Raw genomic sequence first — 22,499 nt, forward strand, 5'->3', positions numbered from 1 at the left:
GCAGGTGTATGAGCTCCGTGCCCGCTTGGCGACCCAGACACCGACATCTCACACTTCTGCTTCAGGGACGCTTTCTCAGCCCCCTCCCTAGTCTTTCAGATATATTGTATAGGTTGCATTATCTCCATTTTTGTAAGTCACCTGGAGACGACTTTTCTTTTTGGGGGGGATGATGTTGGCGACATTATTGTACACGGGAATAACATTAGTTAATTATGTGTAATTGTTTTGGTTAGTTGGCAACCGAGGGGTGGGAGTTGCGGTGCGACGGTTGGCGTTCGCACCCCCTCGATACCCTTTTATACTTCGGAATGTAACTTGTAACATACACTTATTAGGAATAGAACATCTGATATACTTTGTCTGATATTTACGGCATTATTCTGAGTTATGTTCTTTATGTCTTAAGCTATTCACCCGAGAGGGCAAACAAACACATTGGTTACAAAATGATCGCTAGCCTCAACAATGGTATTTGCCAAATACAGAGACACAGCCTGACAAATAGTATTCTGTTGACTTGGATCAAGTATAAATGAACTCGATAACCTACAAAATGCTACTATGAAATGCACAGATGTAAAGCTGACCCCTTCAATAGGGTAACCAGCCACCAACCAGGAGAATCAGATCATGGCCACAAAATGGAAACCTCCTTTATCATATTCTCCTCTCCATTTACATTACCTCAGCAATAGTGGTTTATAATCCCTGTAATCGTGCTTGCTCTGATACCATGTTGATTTTACCACAGGTATCGATTCTTTCTTTTTTTTTTGCTGCATTACGGTGCCCATCTACATATCGTCCATTGATTGATTGTATGTGTTCATCACTTCAATTATATATATTGGTGGTTTCCCTTCACTAAGGGTCACCACTCTTGGCCCAATAATTATATTATATTATAATATAATTATATTATTATATTATTATATTATAATAATATAATATAATCTCAATAATAATAATAATATTATTATTATCACAAATATTATCCCAATAAAATATAATAATTATATTATCAATGCCTATCAATTTATTATATCACAACCTTTATGTTATCTATGTCGGCCTATAGGAATCTGATCAACACTCCATCTTAGCCTATTAGGCCACTTACACATTTGTCTTCCTCAGACTAGAAGTGATAACCAATGCTACCAATCTTCAACACATATATTACCTCAGTACCTAATGGTACAAAACTTGTTTTAATACCAAGTTTTATAATTAAAATCATGGCAGACCAAAATAAATATTGGAACAGAGGGCGAACTTATTTTGGCTGTAAGTTATACTTCCAAGAAAACACCTTGTGGGCATTAACTCCTGCTGAGTGCAGTGGCAGTCACTTAAAATAAAGAACAAATATGATTAATATCATTATGAGAAGATGGGATGAATAAGAAAGATAAGTCTGTCTTATATCCAAATTATTTCAATCTATTATATTTCTTCCCAAGTGAATGGGGAACAATGAAATAATTTCTAAATCTTCAGAGGTAAAAGTTGTTTGCTAAGGCAAATTTATGTTTTCTTGGTTTACTACAATGCCAAAATATGAAAAATCAATGTTATCTATGTTAATGGAGTTCTAAGATTGGATTTATCTTTTGATCTGAAATTGCATTCCTAGGCCTAAATGGGTGTCCCCTCATTTGGGGATGTTTAGGGAATGTGGTATGGGGACAAAATTTCCCAAACTCATGTTTCTTTTGCTTACTATAATGCCAAAATATAATATCAATACTATCTATGTTAATGAGTTTCTAGAGTTGAGGTTAGCTCTTGATTTGACATTGCATTCCTAGGCCTCAAGTAGTGTCCCCTCGTTTGGGGATGTAGGGACAGGGACAATAGTTCCCTTCCTTATCCCAAAAATTCAGCAAAATTTGGGGACATTTCCCTTTTTGGTTCAACCCTCCGACCTCCAAGGGATGTCAAGCCATCACCACCCCTGAGAAATATTCAAGTCAAGAAAATAAAAATAAAGCATAAATTAGAAAAGTACTGCCCTTATTTGATTTAGGGTATGATAGGGTATTGATTAGAATTCTGGGAATCGGTGTTTTTAGCTACCTTCACATGGACATGTCCCTCCCAAATCCTGCATCCCTACCCCCTGTGGCGTCTCTATGACATGTGAATGGCAAGAGACATCTCCTATTCCTGATATGTCTGGAGATGTGTCCCTGTAAAGATGCTTTTGGAGGCCCTATGTCTCAGAGATGTCTGGACATCCCAACAAGGCTGGGGATGTCTGTTAAATTATCAACCCTTCCAAGGATGTCTAGACATCTCCAAATTCTTTTGATTTTACAAATTAGTGAAAATTTGAAAACAGAAAAAGGACTCTCTGAAAAGGTGAAATGGTTATTATATACAGGTAGGGGAAGGGTACCAGTAGTGGACACCTTTTTGTCAACCCAACCCCCCAGTACTAGATTGTAAAGGAGCCTAACAAATTGATAATGGAAAGTTCTTTAAATTAATATCACATGTACCAATAGTGGATAATTTTGCACAAATGTCCCAGCAGTGGTGCACAAATGGGCCAGCAGTGGTGCACAAATGGGCCAATTATAGTAAAAAAATTTCAAAAAAGGTGATCTACTACTGGGGCATTTGTCCACTACTACTGCAAATTTTGAGTTATCTACTTTTGGTGCAAAGGAGTTCATGTATGGGTAGACACTTTGAAATGATCACTTTTTGACCTTTCGGCACATAACGATTTCCACGGCATGCATCGTCGCTACCCAGAAGCTGGATCCTTAGTTATAAGCAGTTAAGTCGTATACAGTGACAACCAAAAAAGAAAAATTGAAATCCGATGTACGGTTTGAGAGTTCTATGTGCGCGAAGTTAGCTATGTCCACTACTGGTACCCTTCCCCTAGTAGAGATGTTACTGATTTTAATATTACAATTTTCACTTTACTTTAAGTTATATTTGTTTTTTAAATATTATTTTAATAACTGTCCCCCTGTCATACTCAAAATCATAGTAAACTTTTTCTGTCCCCAAAACCCCTACCCCACATTCCCATTTCAGAAGCTCAGAGAAATTCTGTCTGAAATACAGTAGTCTGAAGGATTTGGCTTCTGGTAGTTGTCTTTTACTATCATTGTCTCATTGTGCAGTCCCATCCCCCTCCTCTCTTTCTAGATACACACACATGTATCTATGCATCTTGGTAAACTGTCTCATGTAATTTCTCTAAAATACAATGTGCATCTTTGTAATTTGTTCTTTCTCATTGTTTCCTGGGAGGATTATTGAAATACTCCCGCTAACCTAAAACTTAAGTTAGTCTTCATTCTATTGATATTCTTTTTTTCATCTCTTTTACATTTCTCTTTGACTTTCTATCTATACAGGAAGGTCTTAACCTCTGAATCAAGTTTTAAATTACCATTTAATCTGAAAATGTAATAGATTGTGTAAATTCAGAAGTTGCTACATATATCTTTGCACTTCTGATTCCTTTACTTTTCAATATTGGGGTATCGTAAACAAGTCCTGCATATATTCAGTCTGTGGGAAGATGTTTGAACATTTCTGTTCTCATTTTTCTCTACTAATTCTTTCTATTTATCTCACCACAATGCTGAGTGGGAGCTTAACTTGGTAGGAGTCAGATTAACTAACTTTTTTATTTGCCCTTTTCTGATTCATCACACATCAGTCTCCTTTGTAAATCTTCTACTCTCTTGTGGGGTTCTTCATTCTGATTAACTAACTTTTATTTGCCCTTTTCTGATTCATCACACATCAGCCTCCTTTGTAAATCTTCTACTCTCTTCTGGGGTTCTTCATCCTGATTCCTTCCACCCATTCTGTCACTTTTACCCTTCCATCTTAAACTGCTCTAGGATCTTTTTACCCTAGTGCCTCTCCATCAAAACTATGTACATTTGAAATCCAACTGGCCTACTTTAAGGCATCTATGGGCATTAACATAATTTCTTTCCTTATATCTCTTGGCTACCTGCTGCATGTAATTTACTGTAGTAGAATTATCCTTTTTTTCCTGTTGATCTGTAGGATAGAGCTGTATTTCTTAAAATGCTCAATCAAAACCTGTTAGGTATCTTACTAATCACAGTATTCTGGAACCAAACTATGTAGGTGGCCCAAATAGATTTCTACCATCATAGAGGGGTCATGTAGATAGATTTGAGCCTTTTCAGACCTTTAAATCTCACTAGGTAGAAGTGATTGAATATGGATTGTGATGACCAGATGATGTCATAAACTTGTCCAGACAGGTTGTTTGTGTGATCATACGGCTCAATAATGTCAAAGTTTCCTCCTCTGAGATGGAAGGGTGATGTGAAATTGTGTCAGACATCTACTTGATGTGCTCAATTAGCTCGGTGAGTTGCTTATTCTGATGAGCCAAAGTATGAGATGCAACAATTATTGAACTCAGACTGCTGATCCACCATACAAAAATTCGCCTCAAGTGGCTTCATTTTCCTTTCTGATGATCCGGCAGCTTGTTGTCCTTGTCAATGGTCGGATTGTGTGTATATGGGAAGTTTCCTTGCCTCTGGAAAATTTCAGGTTTCTGAGATTGACTATAGCTATATATGTTCTAATAGTTGTTTTCACCAGATTGGGAAAATCCTTTCCTAGGGTTTGCCAATAATGGTGGTACTCAAGAATGTAGCAAATGGTTCTTGTAGCCTACAAGTGAAGAAATGGTCTGTGCATTTATAGCTTAAATTGTTCAGAAGATGTTACTGTTATGACTAAAACTAGAAGTTTGGATCTACTGCAGAGCCTACTGGCACATGCTAGTATTGTCTTCTATTACACTGGTTAAATTATATCTTTATCTGCCATTTGTCATGCTTGCAAAGCATCCGAGTTGCTGATCATAGAAATATGTGGTTATGACTTACCAATGAGAACAATTACTGCAAATAGTGTTATATTTAGCTGTTCTCAATCCTCATTCAAATATTTTCTGCATATATGTATTTTCATTTTACAATGTTTATTTGATTTAGAGTTTCTACTTTATCATCTTGGTTCTAATTTGTCAGTCACTAAGAATCAGTCTTGTTTTGTGACATCATTTCAGTTTTTTCTTAATTGTATTTAGCATTGAGGGTCTTCCATTCTTATAGGTGTTATGAGTTGGAGCAAAAGCTTGATGAAAGGGACAGCCATCCAAAAAACAGAAAGGAAAAGCACATACTTCTTCCAGTATGTATTCACTAGTAAACTGTTATTTGTTGGTCCTTCTTTGTTGCTTTCTGATAACTAGGAGATTATATCATTTTCTGCATTTTTATAACTTGTATATTTTTTCTAGGAAACTTGAGCAAGTGAATTTATATCATTATTATGCAGATTGAGGTCACAGATGTTCCAGCAGATACCAAGGATAAAGATGGTATCATGCAGTGTGAGTTCTTTGACACGCGTCATGCATTCCTAAGCCTTTGTCGAGAAAATCACTATCAATTTGACACACTGCGTCGTGCAAAACATTCTTCAATGATGGTACTCTATCATCTTCATAAATCAAGAGTACCTGTTTTTCTGCGTAAATGCAGTGCATGCCAACTTGATATCAAATCAGGACAGGGATCGCACTCTGAAATTTGCCTTGATTTTGACCTTTGCAATGATTGTTATCAAAAGGACCACTCTCTAAAACACTTCCGTAGATTGACAGCTCATCCATTTATTGATGATCTGAACACAAAGAGTCGTGAAGCTCATGAAAATCAGGTTCAGGAGGTATGGAAAGAAAACTAAATTTCATAATTTCTCTACTGGTTATAATGTTGGGCCCCACAGATGTCAATGGTCACAGTCCATAGCTAGGAGAGTATTTGTTTAGCTAGCAAGGAGTTAACTTTTCATTTTGGTAGCAAGATAGCATTTGCCATGTTCTTATTTTACTATATAATAAGCAAGTTTTGAATGGGTATATTGTCTGTGCTTAAAGAGTTCAGTATGATTAGTAAGAAAACACTTATTACATTTTGAATATTGATTGGAATTGTTACGTATATTTACTTTACATCTGCATGTATATTTTCACCAGGAAACCTGTGTGAGATATAAAAGAATTGTAATTTCATAGGATATTTGTCTTTTGTGTGCTTTTTATGCATACCAATCCAGCTACACTTTTACTAAAAGAAAAAAAGGAGGGGCAATCTTAGTTATGCTTAATTTTGGATGGACTGGTTAAATACCTGTAGGAAACGACCTCTTTTGAAATTGCTTGTAAGGTCTTAAGGATGGATAGCTAGGATGAAGTATCTTGTCTGGTAATCATTAGTAGAAAACTTGTACCAATTCTATGTTTCATTATTTGTTTTACATTTCCTCTTTTTTCTTTCTTTTGCGTAGTTGTCCATATATAACAGGGAAGAATAGTTTGTAGGCTTGGGATATAGAAGTAGATAAGGTAAATATGACAATATATGGATTAAAAGGATGGAAATTAATAGAAATGGTAAAATAAAATGAATTACATACTTGCCATTGTGAAAGCGAGGGAATACCCTTTGATATTAGAGATCTATGGCCAGACCCATCTACACTTGTTATCCTAATATTTTCCCAGAAATTCCAGGAGGAATGAAGAATAATTAAGAAAAAGGAATTCTAATCAAATAGGAGCTCCCTTCTCCGTACACATTGAAATTCAGTTCTAATGAGATCTCAAAAGTAACCAAGGTATGCCAGTTGCAAGTTAGATCTTTAGAATCCAGCATAGAGATCTTATTCTTTTCAACCATGAGGTGCTATGAAATACCACAAATAGTTTCATGGGCATTTTTAGTTAGATCTTTTATTTTTTTGGATTTGGCCCATGCAGTTTTTACTTTATAGTCACCTCAATTTATAGTCATTACATTGACAGCGTTTCCCCCCATTTATGGTGGTAATGATAATAGAGAAAGGGGATCCACTTACAAATACCTTCAATCATTTGTTAGTAGGAGCAACAATGGATACATTCATTGCTTTGGGATTTTAAGTCTCTGGCCTCCTTCCCCATTGCCAAAGATTTTGGAGCACGTAATTGCCTTACAAGTTTCTCTTGTCTCACAATTCCTACCAATGTGGGATTAACTCTGAGTCCTCATTTAGTGATGTTAAGCAAGTGAAGGCTTTCATGGGCATTTTTAATTTGTGTGGATTTTTTTCTTCTTATTTTAGTTATCCCCAAGATGATCTCAATGAGTAGTTATTACTCTCTTGTCATTTTTTTCCATTTAGGCTGGTAATAAATGCAAGGAAAGAGGATTCACTTAACACATAAGCACCTTCAAGCATAAACATGTGACAATGGATATTATTCCTTGGACAAGGGGTTGGGGGGCAATGTCCTTGGATTTCTACTTGGCTTTGATCAATTGAATGGTGCTGTATGCTTACTTTATGGGTTATGTGGCTGGCAAGTGTGCCCTTATGATCTACTTGTGCCTATGCTGCTTCTTGGAATGTATTTTACAATTTTGTCAAATATCTTGTTTTGGTTGTGGGAAGCTAGCAATACTAGTAACTTTTTAGTGTGGTTTTTGAAGTCTATATTCCAGAAAAGGGAATTTTTGGATCTTCATAGAATATATTTTCAAGCTGAGTTAGCTCACTCTCTTGTGTATATAAATGCATGCTCTTGATAAGATATTTGTTTTTGATGAAGGTAGAGAATGCTGGTAGTTATCAAAAACGATTTGAATTCATGGGTCTAATTACATACCCCCCTAGCTGTCCCCTTCCTTTATAATTGCTGGCAGCTTTTAGGATGTAATTGAGGATGGCATCTTCCATAATGGCAAAGGGCCTAAGGATGCTGAAGTAGTTGGGTCTTTATGGATTCCAAAGTTAATTAACACAAAGGATACTCGTGAAAGGATAGTTTGAGGGTTTGATGACAAGGTGGTCAATTCTACCCATTGGAGGACATCCATTATGTATTGTAGTTCACATACAATGCCCTTATTATGTTTTGTTAATATGGTTATATCTAGATATCCATTAATTATTTGTTGACTTTTGGGTAGTAATAAGAATTAGTCGGTAGATGGTTGAGTTTGCTTGGCTGTCATGGCCCCAAACCTAACATCTCAATAAATTCAAAATCTGAAATCATTTAACAAGAAAATCACACAGATCTTGATGCAAGGAAAAAACAGCAAGGTTTGATCCTCCCTAACAAGCAATTTGTTAAGTATAAACAATGTGTTAAGGACAATTTATTAAGGCAACAATTAGTTAAGAGAAAGAGCAGCGATTAGAGTCAAAGAGGAGACACCACCCCTCATGGGAAAGGTTCCAACCAAATGTCACAACTTTACAGCATAGTGTAATGTCCCCTTTTCTAGGTGACATGAGATGAGTAGGGTTTGACCTACCATTCGAGTTCCCGTAGGTCAATGACATGGTTAGGGGACTCATTTTGAGGGTCATGGAGCTTTGCAAGGGCTCTGTGAGCCATTTTGGACCTTCAGACGACAGTTCCTATTTTTTAGGGAGAACTGGCAGTTGACGGAATGACCACCTGGGGGACCAAGGAGTAGAGCAGGATCCTTTTGAGCAGTTACAGGTTTTTGGAGAGAGGTTCCTACTTTTTAGGGCGATTCCCTACTTTTTAGGAGGTTGTGGCAGTTTCCATATTTGAGGTTCCATGGGACCATACCATGGTTTCAGTTTCAGGAAGATTGGGTGTGCTTCCTAGTTTCTAGGAGTATCCCTAGATTTTAGGGATGGGACTGCCAGTTGGCCCATCTTGTCTGGCATCAGTCACAGACAGGTGACGAAGTCAGATTCATGTTTGGTTGGTTATTTTGGGCTATTATTGGATCTATGGAAATATTTTAATATCTTTAAATATTTCCTAAGTTAGCGATTAAATAAATTAAAATAAGGCTATGTATATGTAGCGTCGTAAATTGTACGCACTTGCTAGGGTGGTACAATTTCACACCTATTTTAGCACCCGCCTTGGCGCATTTTGCATTTTGCATTGCATTTCCCCTTTAGCACTTAATTAATTAAATTAATTAGGTCTAAGGTTCTATTTTATCATCTCCCATATCATAAAGTTGGGCCCTTTTCATTAAAGTGTGCCCCTTTCATTTTATTCCTCTAATACATCATTTAATCAAAAACCCTAATTAGGTCCTATTTTGAACTTGGGGGCTTGATTTCGGGGGTCAAAACATCTCGAAATCAGCTGTAACTTCGGGATTCTCTCTAAAATCATCATATCCGACGGCCCTGAAAATTTGGTGAAAAGTTGTTGGGACCATGGCGCTCGGAGAGGACCATGGCGCCCGGAGTGCACATGGTCTTGGACATTTTTCCCGAAATTTTAGGAGCGCGATCCAATCATAAAATAAAGCTTAACCCCAAGAAATTGGCGGGATATTCAATCTCTAGGTCGGCCAAAAGTTGAAATTAAGACCTAGGGTTTCATATATAAGAGCTCTCTTTCTTCATTTGAAAGGATCGGAATTTTGGCTTTGGAGGACCTTCTATGCAGTGAAAGAGCAGATCTTTGAAGACTTCAATAACATTCAACATCCATCCATCAAGCATTCATCAATTTCATTCATTTAGGGCTTGGGAGACATTGAAGAACAATAGGAGATTACCGACTGAAGATTGGCTTGTACTCCTCCCTTGAGGGTTGGGTATGATTTCATGTTGTTTTCATGTCTTTGCATAAGCTTCAATATATCCTTTATTCATGCTTTAGATCACTTTGCATCTTGATTTAGAGCATTTACATTATCATTTACAAGCAATTAGGGTTTACTTTCTAGGTTGCTCTAGTTTGCTTTCTTGCATTTAAGGACCTTGCACACACACTAGGTCTGCACACACAATACATTTTACAATACAACTTGGCTATTCGTGGAGGTGGAAATCACCGAAGCAGGGGTTTGACTAAGGCAAAACCCTATATAGCCGCCCACCACACCTTTTCAGATATAAGTGCAGGTTTCGGAATTCGGACGACGCCGCAAGTTACAGATCCGGAAGAAGCAGACGGAGACCGAACTTCACACCAAATCTCAGAGCAAAAGACCAGGACAGGGGCGTGGGGCGCCCTGGTCCTGCCAGGACAGGGGCGCTGGGCGCCCTGGTCCTCCTGACAGACAACATTTTCAGCATTTTTGACAGCTTTTTCCAGAGTGCAAAACAACAGTTTCTGGAGCAGTTTCAAGGGCAGAATTAGGACAGTGGCGCCTGCGCCCCCGCCCCGAACATTTTCAGTTAGATTTTAACTCCGGGTATGCATTTACATTCTTGTCTTGTCCTTGTGTTTACAGCTTTCCATTGTTTAAGTTCAATTTTGCAATCTTGTTATTAGTTCATACTTGCACTTTGGGGTTAGGGATTGAACTTGCATCATTTCATCTTTCAATTGCAACAAAGGAATAGAAATCCTAATAGGTAGCCCGTGGCTCTCTCTTCCACAAAAAGAAGTAGCCAATTGTGTGATACCTCTAGGCTCTTTCGTATTCCACAAGTGTGTGGTTGAAAGTGAGATTAGGGCATGTTTGCTTAGTGTCACTTTTTCCCCCACACAGTATATAGCCATTTCGGAGTAATAAGGGGTTTTTGGCTTCATCTGGTTTGATATGCCTATGTGTTATAGCTCGTTGGAAAGGTCTTGAACTTTGCTACATGATTCTCACCTCCCGGAGTCTTTTTGGATACTTGAAGCTATTTATTCGCAATAAAGTGATATTTTTCTATAGTTTGACGCCATAATTGGGAAAGTGTCACTTTAATTATAAAGCGCAAGCTTTATTATTCTTTAGGGTTCGACTTGCAAAGGGAAAGGAGTTATAAGGAGATGAAAACCTAATTGATAGCATCTTTGATCATTTTGAAACTTGTGAATTTGGGAATTGCTCTGGAAGAGTGATTTTGGTCTGGGACGTAAACCCCAGGTCTGAACTTGCTGGGACGTAGCCCTCAGCAGGAGTTGACAGTGGATTTATCCAGGATTGCACAGAGATTGTTAGAGGTAGAAGACACATCTTCTTGGCCTGAAGATTCAGCGTGCATATTGGGGGTTTCAACAGGGCGGCTGGTCTATTTCAGCTGGCATGTGATTTGCAGCAGCTTCCACGCCTCCTTTGCAACCTCACCTTGTTTGTATGTTGGCTTGAAGGGTTGTATTCAGCTTATTTGGTCTTCCTTGTTCGTTGCCAGTAATATTCCTCCATTTGGCATCAATCTGGATTGAGAACAGCTCCAAATAAATATATGGATTCTTGCTGAATACAAAACTAGGTTATTTGCTTGGTATGATTTGCAATATTTTCAGATTGCTTAAGTGTTCTTACATATGAACATTGTTTACTGTTTTATTTCACAGTTGTTGCTATTTATCAATTACTTTACTTATAACATCAAAACCCAAAAAGAAACAATCCCTTTCTGCAACTTCTGTCTATTCTATAAGATCATCGGAAAATTACAAAAATATAGTATGTTTAATTAAGAATTTACAGCAGCAACAACAAAAGGATCCATTTGGGATCTTTCACATAGAAGAAGAGTATAAAAAAGAGAGATTGTGAGGTTAGAAGGAACCATCATCGGCAATAAATAAAAACACATCTGAGGAGGTATAAGTACTAGTATCAATCTGATAACAGTATCCTCATCAACAGGCATCAAAAACACATTATCAGAAATCATCGAAATACATCTTCAGGAATAGCAGCACCAGACCAGCAGCACATCAGCAATCGACCTTCACTTGGCAATCAATAAAATCACCCAAGTAGAACAGGTCCTTCAACAACAATCAGGTTACAGCATGCAACATTGAGCCTAGCAATTAACATCGGATTAGACAAGGTCGTAAACAGTCAACAAATAAACAGTAGTGGTAAGTTTCCCATTACATCCCATATTTTTTGGTACAAGTATATATTGCTGATGCTTAAGTGTATGCCTCTATGGTAGAGAATATATAATATATATACATACTGCCTGAAATCCACCTTGCAAGATAAGGGCCTGAGGCGTAAGAAGAGGGTGGCGAGGGGGCTAGTAAGTAGGCTGTCCTAGAAAGACCATTGTGGCCTAGGACAAAGAGGGAACTTATAGAGTCAAGTGACCCCCTTACAATCTCCCCCCAACTCCTCAAGATGACAATTATTTGTAGGGAGACGAGACATGATTGGGGAAAGAAGGTACAAGCCGCAAAGCAAGCAAGAGGGTTGTGGTAGACATCCACTCTTGGGCTTGGTGTAGAAATGGCTTCGGGTGGACCCATCATGTCTCTTCCCCCAAACCCTAATGTGCTTGGTAGTATTGTGGATAATCTATGAATATGATATGATTCGCTTAACCCTAATGATTAAGTGTATATATATATATTTGCACATGTCCATGTTGTGATGCAGATTTCAAATCCAGGATCGTGTTATTGAAGAAATATTTATTTGGTAAGATGAAACCCTAATCCTAATTTCTTGCAACTATGATTTTAGGGCAAATTCTAGGGAAAATTAGGAAGGGGACATTACATTGGCAACCATCGAGTCATTTAAATTTTCTTTGTGTAGTTAGGGAGAGCAACCGTAGTCCTTGCCTAATCATTTTTGGTCTTCTTCTATAAAAGAATTATAGGTAAGTAGAGATATATTTTTACTGTTCTATCTGGTGTGCATTGTTATTTCTTCATTATTTCAAGTATTGGCTTTATTAGATAGATCAGTTACATTTGGTGCCATTGCCTTAAAGAAATTGGGTTGGATCTAAGATATTCATGCCCTTGACCCAAATAAAGGTAGGAAGAGACCACACCATGTTCAAAACCAAGAGATTAGGTAATCTTTAAGGATCATAGAGCAAAGAGAATGGAAGAGATGACTCCGAGAAGTAGCCAAAGATACCCTAGCCATACAAGTCCAAAGTCAAAGTCCATCCTGAGAATGAAGTTGAAGTCAAAGTGTGAGTCAAAGCCAAAGCTGTAGTTAGGAAATCGAAAACATTTATAATGCAAAGAAGCATATGGGGGTAGAGTGGGAGGAAATAGCAACGTACCTGTTGACGTGTCTAAAGTCACGGAACTATGACTTCATCCGGCCAATGCATAATAGAATGCTAAGTATCCTATCCTCTCTTGAGATAAGGAAATCCCTAATGTTGTGTTAAATTGATCAATGGGGACGACCTCAATGTTTCGGTTGTCAAGTCTTGACTGCAGGATAGCTTAGTAGTTGATGTGTTTTGCTGGAAACACAAAGGGGACTTACGGTTAGATGGAATTGGTTTCGTACAGGTTCCCTAAAATCTTAGAGTCCTAATTCATCTGATTTGCTTTTAATTGATGCTACTTCAGCTTGACTTGCGGGCTTCTTTTAATAAAAAAGGGAAAAAAGGGGGGATAAGGATAAAGAGTAAATAAGAACAGCTAGCTAACTTAACTAAGACATCATATTTGAACACATAGACGGAAGTCTTAAAATAACTAGAAATTACTTTGCCAGCTAATTAGCACAACTAGGTAAAACCAGTGCAATCATCTAGGGATTTTGAATTTTCAAGATACTAAATACAAATAATGGACTATTACACCCATTCATCCAAATCTAATAACCAAACTTAGCACAAAAAAGGCTCAGACTAACCATGCAGAGGGAATAATAATCAACTATTTCCTAATGGTATGAACCAAGATTTCCATCAAGTACATGCATAACTAAACTGTCTGAAAAGTAAATACAGTTGCAGAAGTATAAAATAGATGGAGAAGAGGACCATGCACTCACACTAAAAAAGACACAGCTTTAACATTCATTAAATTCTGTATATATTTGGCCAGAGTTTTTGCAACAATCTTTAACTTTCTGCCTGAAATAAAGGAGAAACTAACTCCTTTATATAGAGTTCTCAAAATGGATGAATGGCCAAGATTAAACTCAGACAAGTGGGCCAAATTCATCCTCTAATCAAAATTGCCCATACCCATAAATGGGAGGCAAAATATCAACAACAACCAAAAGGGGAAACAATAACTACCAAAAAGGTAATTAATAACTACCAAAAAGCTACTCCAAAAAGTACACATGCACTGAGCTCAAAATTTACAATAGCTTTGGTAGTTAGGAAAGAAATTTATGTCTGAAAAAGTGCACTTTAAGATTTAAAAAGAAACATATACTTTAGGTAACACTTTTTCTTTTCTTGCTATGGACTCTTTTTCCACAAATTCGACCTCGTCGCGCAAGTACTCTCCCCAGATATCCCGATCGGCTGCACGCTCTACCCGAACGAAGTCTTGGAATCTTAGGCACAACTTGAACAGTTCGGTTGCTGGAGGCATAGGAGGAGGCTATCTACATTCTCCATCTCTTCTCTGCAATATGATCTATGATTCTCAAAGAACGATATATCTGCCTGTAGCCCACTAGCAAATTCCACGTCTTCCATGGAGTAGGTGACCTTGGTTCTCAGCCTGTCCTCCCACTGTGGTTGCTCCTCATTGTCTATCATACTACTTTTCCAGCCAGGGACCATTGATCTGAGGATCTTCTCACCAAGATCCTTCACGTTTGACAAAACGTCATCGCACTTATCTTGCATTTTGTTGATATTATCCTTCATGTCATTCTTCATGCTGAGAATCCAATACCATTCCTTGAAGGTATTGACATCATAGGGATCTAGGATAATATCAAGTGTGGGGATTTGAGAGCAGGTCCAAAATAGAGCCCTTATGAGGGGCAATGCCTTGGCAATCGCCTCATGAGTGTTCTAACATTCTTTCCTCAGCTTACACATTTTGATAAGAGTGGATTCCCTATGGAGAGCCATTTCTCGCAGATCTTTGAAGATTTGCTCTCCCTTTTCTTTAATGCCTTGAATCCATTCCTTGACGGCCTTGGCGGTATCACGCACTCCGTCAAATTCAGCTATGGTCATTTGTGTTAATGCCAATGGGGGAACATGGGATTTAGCGGCATGCTGCAGCGACCTCAGCAGGTGATCTATGTACTCCTCAACTTGCTCAGCACGAGCCCAATACATCTCTCTCAGTGGTCATCTCATCGAGCTGTCTGAGCATATTCTGCACGGAATCTTTGAACTCTTCCCTTTCCCACTCTTTGGTGGCTTGCCCTATTGGGATGGTCGCAATACTGTAATCAGCTAATGCAATTTGATTTGTTGGTTTATCTGCAGGTGGGGTGGAAATATGAATGGTGCGGTTCCTTTGCTCATCCTTAGTGATCCTGGAGTAGGTCTTGGGATTTTTCTTACCTTTGGATTTTATTTCTCCTATGCGAGAGAAGATATCCTCCAGGTTGATCGGTGGCTTGACGACTGCTTTCCGCTATGCACGAGCAATTAGCTAGTCTTGAGGGATGGTTTGTCCAGATGTAATTGCCAAATTCCCACTTTGTCCCTTGGAGGCATTAGCTGGCTCACTGGCTACTTGCAATTGATCAGTCATAGAAGGAATGGATGTAGTATCCAATCCCTTACTTATGGTTGAGTTCTCTCCTACCTTGCTGAACAACTATTGGGTATCCTCTTGTGATGGTTGCTCTTCAGTTTTGTCGGGTTCCTGAGTCTCATCCTCCTTTTGTTCTCCCTCAACGGTGGTGTCATCCTTACCGCCGCTATTCAATTGCAATTCATGCCTCCTTCCCTGTGTGAGCTCATGCTTACCAACCTCTTGATTAGGTGCAATCTCTCCCTCCTCAACTTGATTCCCAGGTTCATCAGGGCCAACGACCCCTACCTCTGCATCTTGCTCACCTTGTGCCTGAGGATTATTTGCCTCGAATGCATCAATATCACTCTGTGAAGGCGGAGTGGGTATGTAGTTAAGTTCAACCACATCATCCTCTGAACTAGGGTCTCTGGATGAGGAACTAACCTCCGGCCTCCCGAGGTCTCTGGATAAGGAACTAACCTCCGGGGTCTTTCGAGGTTTCTCAACCTCTTCCTTTGGTGCGCTTGAGGTTCCTTCATCCTCCGAAGACTGGGAATCGAGATTGCCCATCAGATTGTATGTGAATTGGGTCCCTTCATGGGTCAGTTTCTCAATTTGTTGGGATAGCCAGTAGTCAGTATACCTCCTTGGAGCTTCCATGACTGCCTCAAAATCAGTGATTGGGTCCTGAGTCCAATCAATGCCTGGCAAGAGGTTCTTAACTGCCTCAAATTCTCGGACTTGCAAGCAATTACCGTAATCCGTTACTTGATCTGGGACCTGGTGGTAATCATAAAGCCGCATCTGCTAGACACTTAGCCTAGAATACTCACGCCGTTGGACTTCAAAGTCATCGGAGCAGTTGCTCCAATAATCCTCTATTGACACCTTTGACCTGTAGCACCTTCTATAGGCTCTCTTTGCCAATTTATCATGATCGAAGCACTTCCTAGGAAAATGTTCCTATAGGCCATAGGGCGCTAATTCAACAAATGACTCCTTAGCTTGCACCGAATTTTTGAAATGCACATCAAGGGTACCCAAAATCATGGGAAAGGTGAACCTGGACTGCTTCTTATCTCCGAGTAGATTGCCTGCTGGGTGCGCCTGTCTTGCAACTTCCATGAGGATTATTTTATCTGATGGATAGCATGGAAGCCGAAATGGTGCTCCCTCAAAGCCTGCTATTCTGATGTAAGTGAACCTAGGAAACTGGATAAACCATGCACCATATTTCCGGATCAAAATGATAGCCTGTTCTGAGATCCTTATGTGCAATCCTCCTTGCATTAATCTGACTAGGCATTGTAAAGGCATTATTGACACGCTCATACTGACCAATTGCATAGGTAATGTTATTCTTTTCTCTTTGAGAAATGTCATAATAATGCAGCTGAGGGTAGCATTCATACACCTTTACCTGATTCGGCCCATTCTTGATCTCACCTTTCTTCATTAACCCTGTCAGTGGCTAGTATTGGGCAAACATGTAAATCAAGTAGGAAGTCATGGTAAAGTACTTCTTTTCTTCAAGCTCGATCAGCTGTGTATGGATATTGTCGCTGATGATCTAAGCCCAGTCGAACTTGGACTTCCCAGCGAAGACCTGCTCAATAAAGTAGAACATCCATTCCTCAAAAAAATTAGATTGAGGGAGTTCCATAACCAGCTGAGTAAGGTGACCATATCACCATACTAGTTATGAAAATCACTTATGGGGTCTTTTCATTGATCCTAATGCTTGGGGGTCTTCTTTTTTTGTACCATTCTTCGTTTATCAATGTTTTGCATTTAGCAGAATTCATGTCATAAGCAACCTGCGCCTCATCAATAGTTGTAGAAATAGGATTATCTGGAAATGGGATATCAAATGTCTCTCCAATGGCTTTAGGTGTCAAATCAGCTAGCACCATCCCCTCTAGCACCACTAATCTGGTTTCTAGTTGATAATGTCTAGCAGCCTCAACCACTAGTTCATAATTTTGCACGGCCAGAGGGAAACCACCTGCCTGAGCAATACCACTCTCCATCATCCGCTTGGGCTTGCCACAGGCATTTGGAGAGTATACCCTGTTCCTGAAGTCTTGAATGTCTATGTAGCCCAAATCTGTGTCTCCTATGTTCTCCTATACACTCTGGACCTTCGACTCCCTAACCCCTCCCCTTTGGTATTGGTACTTCATTTTCTCACCTCTGCGGGGAATGTCAGACTTGGAAACTCGAGACGTTTCGGTTGCACCAGGTGTCTTTGAGGATTCAACCGTCGATCTAGGCATCTATCCTGCACAACCGGACACGGATTCCTAGACGAGATAAAGAAACAGAACGGGTTAGCCAAAACAGAGGACGACGTTAGCGCATAACACAAATGATCAATGAGAAAATCGAATTTGAAAAAGCATGACACTTCAATAAAAAGAGCCTAATTATTTGGAAACGAAATGCTATTTGAAACAGGAAATTAAGTTGGTTTTGTTTAAATTTTGCTGCTGGGAGCGGGTTTCAAAAATGCCACTTCCGATTGATTACGGTGGCAAGAGCAAATGCTCTAGCTTGCGACTCGGGGTTTGAATGTTCAGATTTGAATTTCCAAATTTCTCTAAGTTTGAATTTTCATTTCAACGGTTAATTTCCCTAGCTGGTTATTGTTATTGCATGCTATGTTTGATTTTTTTAAAATCATGATTTATTTTGCACAAATTAGTGATTTGCAATAGAGAATCGAATCTTACCTGGCAGACTGCCTAACGTAGAATGATCTTCGGCCAAAAACGACCTTTTGCAAATTGCGATTCTTGAAACTTCGGAGACTTGGGCAATTTTGCAAAGTCTAACGCCTTTCCCTTATTTTCCTTTTTTGCGACCTCGGGCTGCAAGGGCCTTTTGCCAAGTTTAACGCCTTTCTTATTTTCCCTTTTCCGCGACTTTGGACTGCAAGGGTTGAGGGAGGTTTTTGAAAAACTTAAGAACAACACCCCCTTTCCTTACGTGATTTTGTATTTCGGCATAAAAGAGGGCTCTGTAAATTGCGGTTGAGTTAAATACCTCTCTTTCTCTTCACATGACCTCGGGCTGGGAGAGGCGCTTGAAAAGACTTTTATGTTTGAACGCCTTCACTTATATATTTCGCGATTTCATGTTGTCCATTTTCGGGCTAAAACCCATTTTTGCAAACTTTAAAAGTGACGCCTTCACTTATATTTCGCGTTTCGGCTAGAAAAGGGAGTTTTAAAAAGTTCTAAAGATAGGGCCTCCCTTCATGCTTGAAATTCGGCCTAATGAGGCCTTTTGAAAAGTTTTATTTTAAAATGCCTCTTTCTTTTGCGATTTTCGGGTTGAAAAGATAAAATGCAAATCTTAACTTTTTCAGCTTCCTGGGCGTTTTCGCGAATGTCGGCCTGAAGAAGGCTTTTGAAAAGTTTTAGTTTTAACGCCTTCACTTATATATTTCGCGATTTCGGGCCAAAAGCATTTTTTGCAAGCTATTAAAGGTTAAAATGCCCTCCATGTATTAATTTCGGGCTAAAAAGACTTTTTGAAAATGTTTTTTAAAATAACGCTTTTCCTCATTTTGAAATTCGGCTTGAAGGCTCACTTTGCAAACTTTAAAAGTTAAAACCTTTCCCTCCACTGCGATATCCATTTTCGGCCCAAAGAATCATTTTGCAAAATTAATAAGTTTAAATGCTTTACATCATTTTTGAGGCTTTCGACCATTTTGCAAAGTTCGTAAAAATGACGCCTTACTCTTATTCTCTATTTTCGGGTCAAAAAGCCATTTAAAAAAGTTACCAAGTTAAAACGCTCCTCCCTAACACACCGGCTTGGAAGGGTCTTCTGAAAATGTTTTTAAGTTATAGCCAAATTCGGCCTGAAAGGCCTTTTTGCAAAACTCATGGATAACTGATATTTTTGCGTACTTAGCCGATTTTCAAACTCATGCGAAAATTAGTCTCCCTTGTGAGAATTTTGAACATTTAAAATTACGACTCTCTGCAAATTCACCCCTTGGCCCTAAAACTTAAATTAACAAACGTCTCATCTCCTTGTACGACTCATGATTCAACCCTCCCATCACGGATGGGATCATGCCTAACCTCTTACGAACTCCTCAGGACTTAAGGAACCAGGCGGGCTCACTCTCGTGCAGGATCACTTCTTCACTACTACTTGCTGCACCTCAATGGTGGATAAAAAAAATTAAAATCCCACACTGGGGGCGAGACGAAAATCAGAAAAGAAAAAGGGGGAACCCTATCGGCGACGGGGAGTGTGTGCAACGCACAACAGTACCTACCACTACTAGATGTAGCATGGGTCAATCTATTGAACGAAGTGGAAAAGTTTGTAGAACCACCAATAGACAAGGAAGGTTGGGAGATATAATCTAAAGATTCATTGATATATTTGTACAGGAATAACCTTTGATGCATTGAAGAGTTGTTGATTGATGAAGAATTGGTGATTGAAGGAACTAAGGCAAAAACTCTTGGGCCAAGGGTGTATAAGAGAGAACTTGAAAGAATTTGAAGTGTGTAGTGTTTTGCGTTGTGCACACACACCTCGACCTTGACGGGGACCCCCCATGTCTGCCCGATTAAGACAATTGAGGGCCGAAATAAAGATTTTGGGCTTTTCGACAGCCGGTAAGATGCTGAGTGAAGTTCGTTAGAAAACCCTCACAGTCGCCTTTGTAATCTTGAGCTTGGCATAAGGAGGGCAAATAAAAAAAACAAAATCGCTTATTCCAAGCTTATTGCTCGAGTTTTGTAAAGTTTTGGCATCCAAAGGGTCACATGATTTACCATGAAGGCCCGAATTTTAGTTTTGCAAATGCTTGAGAGTGCCAAACTCACAAAAGACCTGAGGACCCGAATTTCATAAGCAAAATGAGTCAATGAGCCGAAAACAAGAAGAAAAGAAAAGTCGCGCATTTTAGCTTATTTAGCCGAAGATGGCCAAACGGTTAAGACATCACCAAATCACCAAAAGGGCCTCATGGGCCAAAAATGGAAAGAAAGACAAAATCGCAAATTCTTTTTCAAAAGGCCGAAAATCTAAAATCACGCCAAAAGACCAAATAGCCCAAATTTCATAAAGGTGGGCATTTTAACTAAAAAAAATCGCACAGATTCTATCTGAAGGGTCGAAGTTTGTAAAGAGGAGTAAAAGTTCGGCACCTTCCACTAAAATGCAAGAGATTAAACCCAAAAATCGCCCAATTCTTTCAAGTAACCAGAGTTTTGCAAGTTGAAATTGTGCAAAGCTTGTAAAATGGCCGAATTTCTCAAAGGCCGAGTTTGCTAGGTTCGAATCAATCCTAGGTAGTGCGTTTTGTCCAAGCATCCCGAATTTCATAAAGCAAGAAGGGCGTCTTGCACAAATCGCACATTTTCTCTGAAATGCTTGAAATAAACCCCTCTTAGATTGCCAAAAATCTCCTGGATTTAGCTTAGAAGGTGAAAACACGAAGTTAAGAAGAGGCGAAAGTTCGTTATCACAAACCTCATGTCGTTGCCAAAGAAAGCCCGAAAAAGGCCTAAGGTCGATCTTTCATAATATTTTCAGACGCCTTCAAAATCCCCTAAAATGCTGAGCCATGGTAATAGCAAGAAAAATACAATCTCGGGCTTTGCGGTCAAAATACAAAGTTCGATTTAATTCCCTTAAAGGAAATCAATTCGCCTTGTAAGCCCGAGTTTTGCAAACAAAGAAGGGGGCGTTTTTAAGTTTGGCATTTTTTTTTGTTTAAAAATTGCAAGGAGCAAAAGTTCGGCCAATTCGCCTTGTAAGCCCGAATTTTGCCAACCCAAAAGTGGGGGATGCTCTAAAGGGTTTACATTTCGGCCAAAAGCCGAGTTTTTCCTAAATGAAAGGAAATAATAGCTCGAATTTTGCCTTTGGATGCCCGGATTTTCTTAAGTAAAAACAAATCAAATCTAAAGACAAAATTCGGCATTTCTATCAATTTTGTGAGAAATAACAAAGATCGCATTGTTTCTGCAATGGCCAAGTTTTCTTCAGGGGCATTTAAAGATAAAATTTAATATGAGTGTTAAATTAATTTATTTAATTTTTAAAAATGATTATTAAAAGTGGAATTTGTTGTTTGCAGGAGGACGTCGGGAAGAGCTAAAGCGAAAACCTAAACGCAGATTGAAAACCTAATCGCGATTAAAGATGGGAACGAGGAGCACGGGATCAAAACGACAAAGCTAGGCGCTGCTAATGAAGAACACACTGTAGAGTGCAAGGTCTAAGCGATAAAGTATGGGGACGTGTGCCACCACTAGACGACAAGTTGAGATCCACCCTCAAGATCAAAGATGAAGAACATTCATAATTCAATGAGTGCATGCATTCTCAGAAATGCAAAACTGGAAGAAATTCCAGAAAATCAGTTTAAAAACTGAACTGTTTTATTGTAAAAGAACTGCATGTGGATCCTGTTTAAGATATTTTAAAACAAAGGAACACAAGACAGTTATGTCCAACTACCGGATTGACCTGAATTGATGTCAAATAGTTGTGGGTAGTTGAGAAAGTGGTTGGGGGGATAACTGAGGATTAAATGGGCATGGGTTAAAGCTGCCAAGTTCTAGAAGGCAGATCGGGACTGTTGGATGCAGTCAATCCTAGCCTCTGGTTCAATTTGTAAAATTTATAAAAGGCAGGATGCCTCTCTTTGTAAAGGGTTAGATTTTTTTGTAGACAGTTAGAACATGTTAGATTGTTAGAAGGTTAGAATTTAGTAGTTAGGAATAGAGTAGAACTGTTGCAGAAATTGTTGTAATGACAGCCAAAATCAATATATGAACATTGAAGTGTGGTGTTTGTTGTCTTTGTTTTCTTTTGTTTGCATGGTTTCCTTCAGCAGGTTTAGATAGATTCTTTCTGGTGTGCAGGTATTTGATGGATTCAGGTTCATACCATTGGGGATATGCTGATTGTGTATCCCTGTGTATGGTTAGTTTGAGCCTTTAAAATCGTACGTAGTTCAATTGTAGGTGTTCGTCTGAGTTGCGCCAGAATTGGGTGCTTAGGC

At 39.0% G+C, this 22,499-nt stretch overlaps 1 protein-coding gene across 7 annotated transcripts in view; it reads left to right on the plus strand.

Moving 5' to 3' along the window:
* Positions 1-22,499, plus strand: part of LOC131067441 (histone acetyltransferase HAC12) — a 145,223-nt gene that overhangs the window by 74,885 nt on the left and 47,839 nt on the right. For all 7 annotated transcript variants that reach the window (XM_058002465.2, XM_058002457.2, XM_058002469.2 and 4 more), the window contains 2 exons: positions 5,142-5,220; positions 5,368-5,760. In XM_058002465.2, the coding sequence (XP_057858448.2) occupies positions 5,142-5,220; positions 5,368-5,760 (472 nt within the window). The remainder of the gene's footprint in view (positions 1-5,141; positions 5,221-5,367; positions 5,761-22,499) is intronic.

Source organism: Cryptomeria japonica, chromosome 5, assembly GCF_030272615.1.
Source record: "Cryptomeria japonica chromosome 5, Sugi_1.0, whole genome shotgun sequence".
Lineage (NCBI taxonomy): Eukaryota > Viridiplantae > Streptophyta > Pinopsida > Cupressales > Cupressaceae > Cryptomeria > Cryptomeria japonica.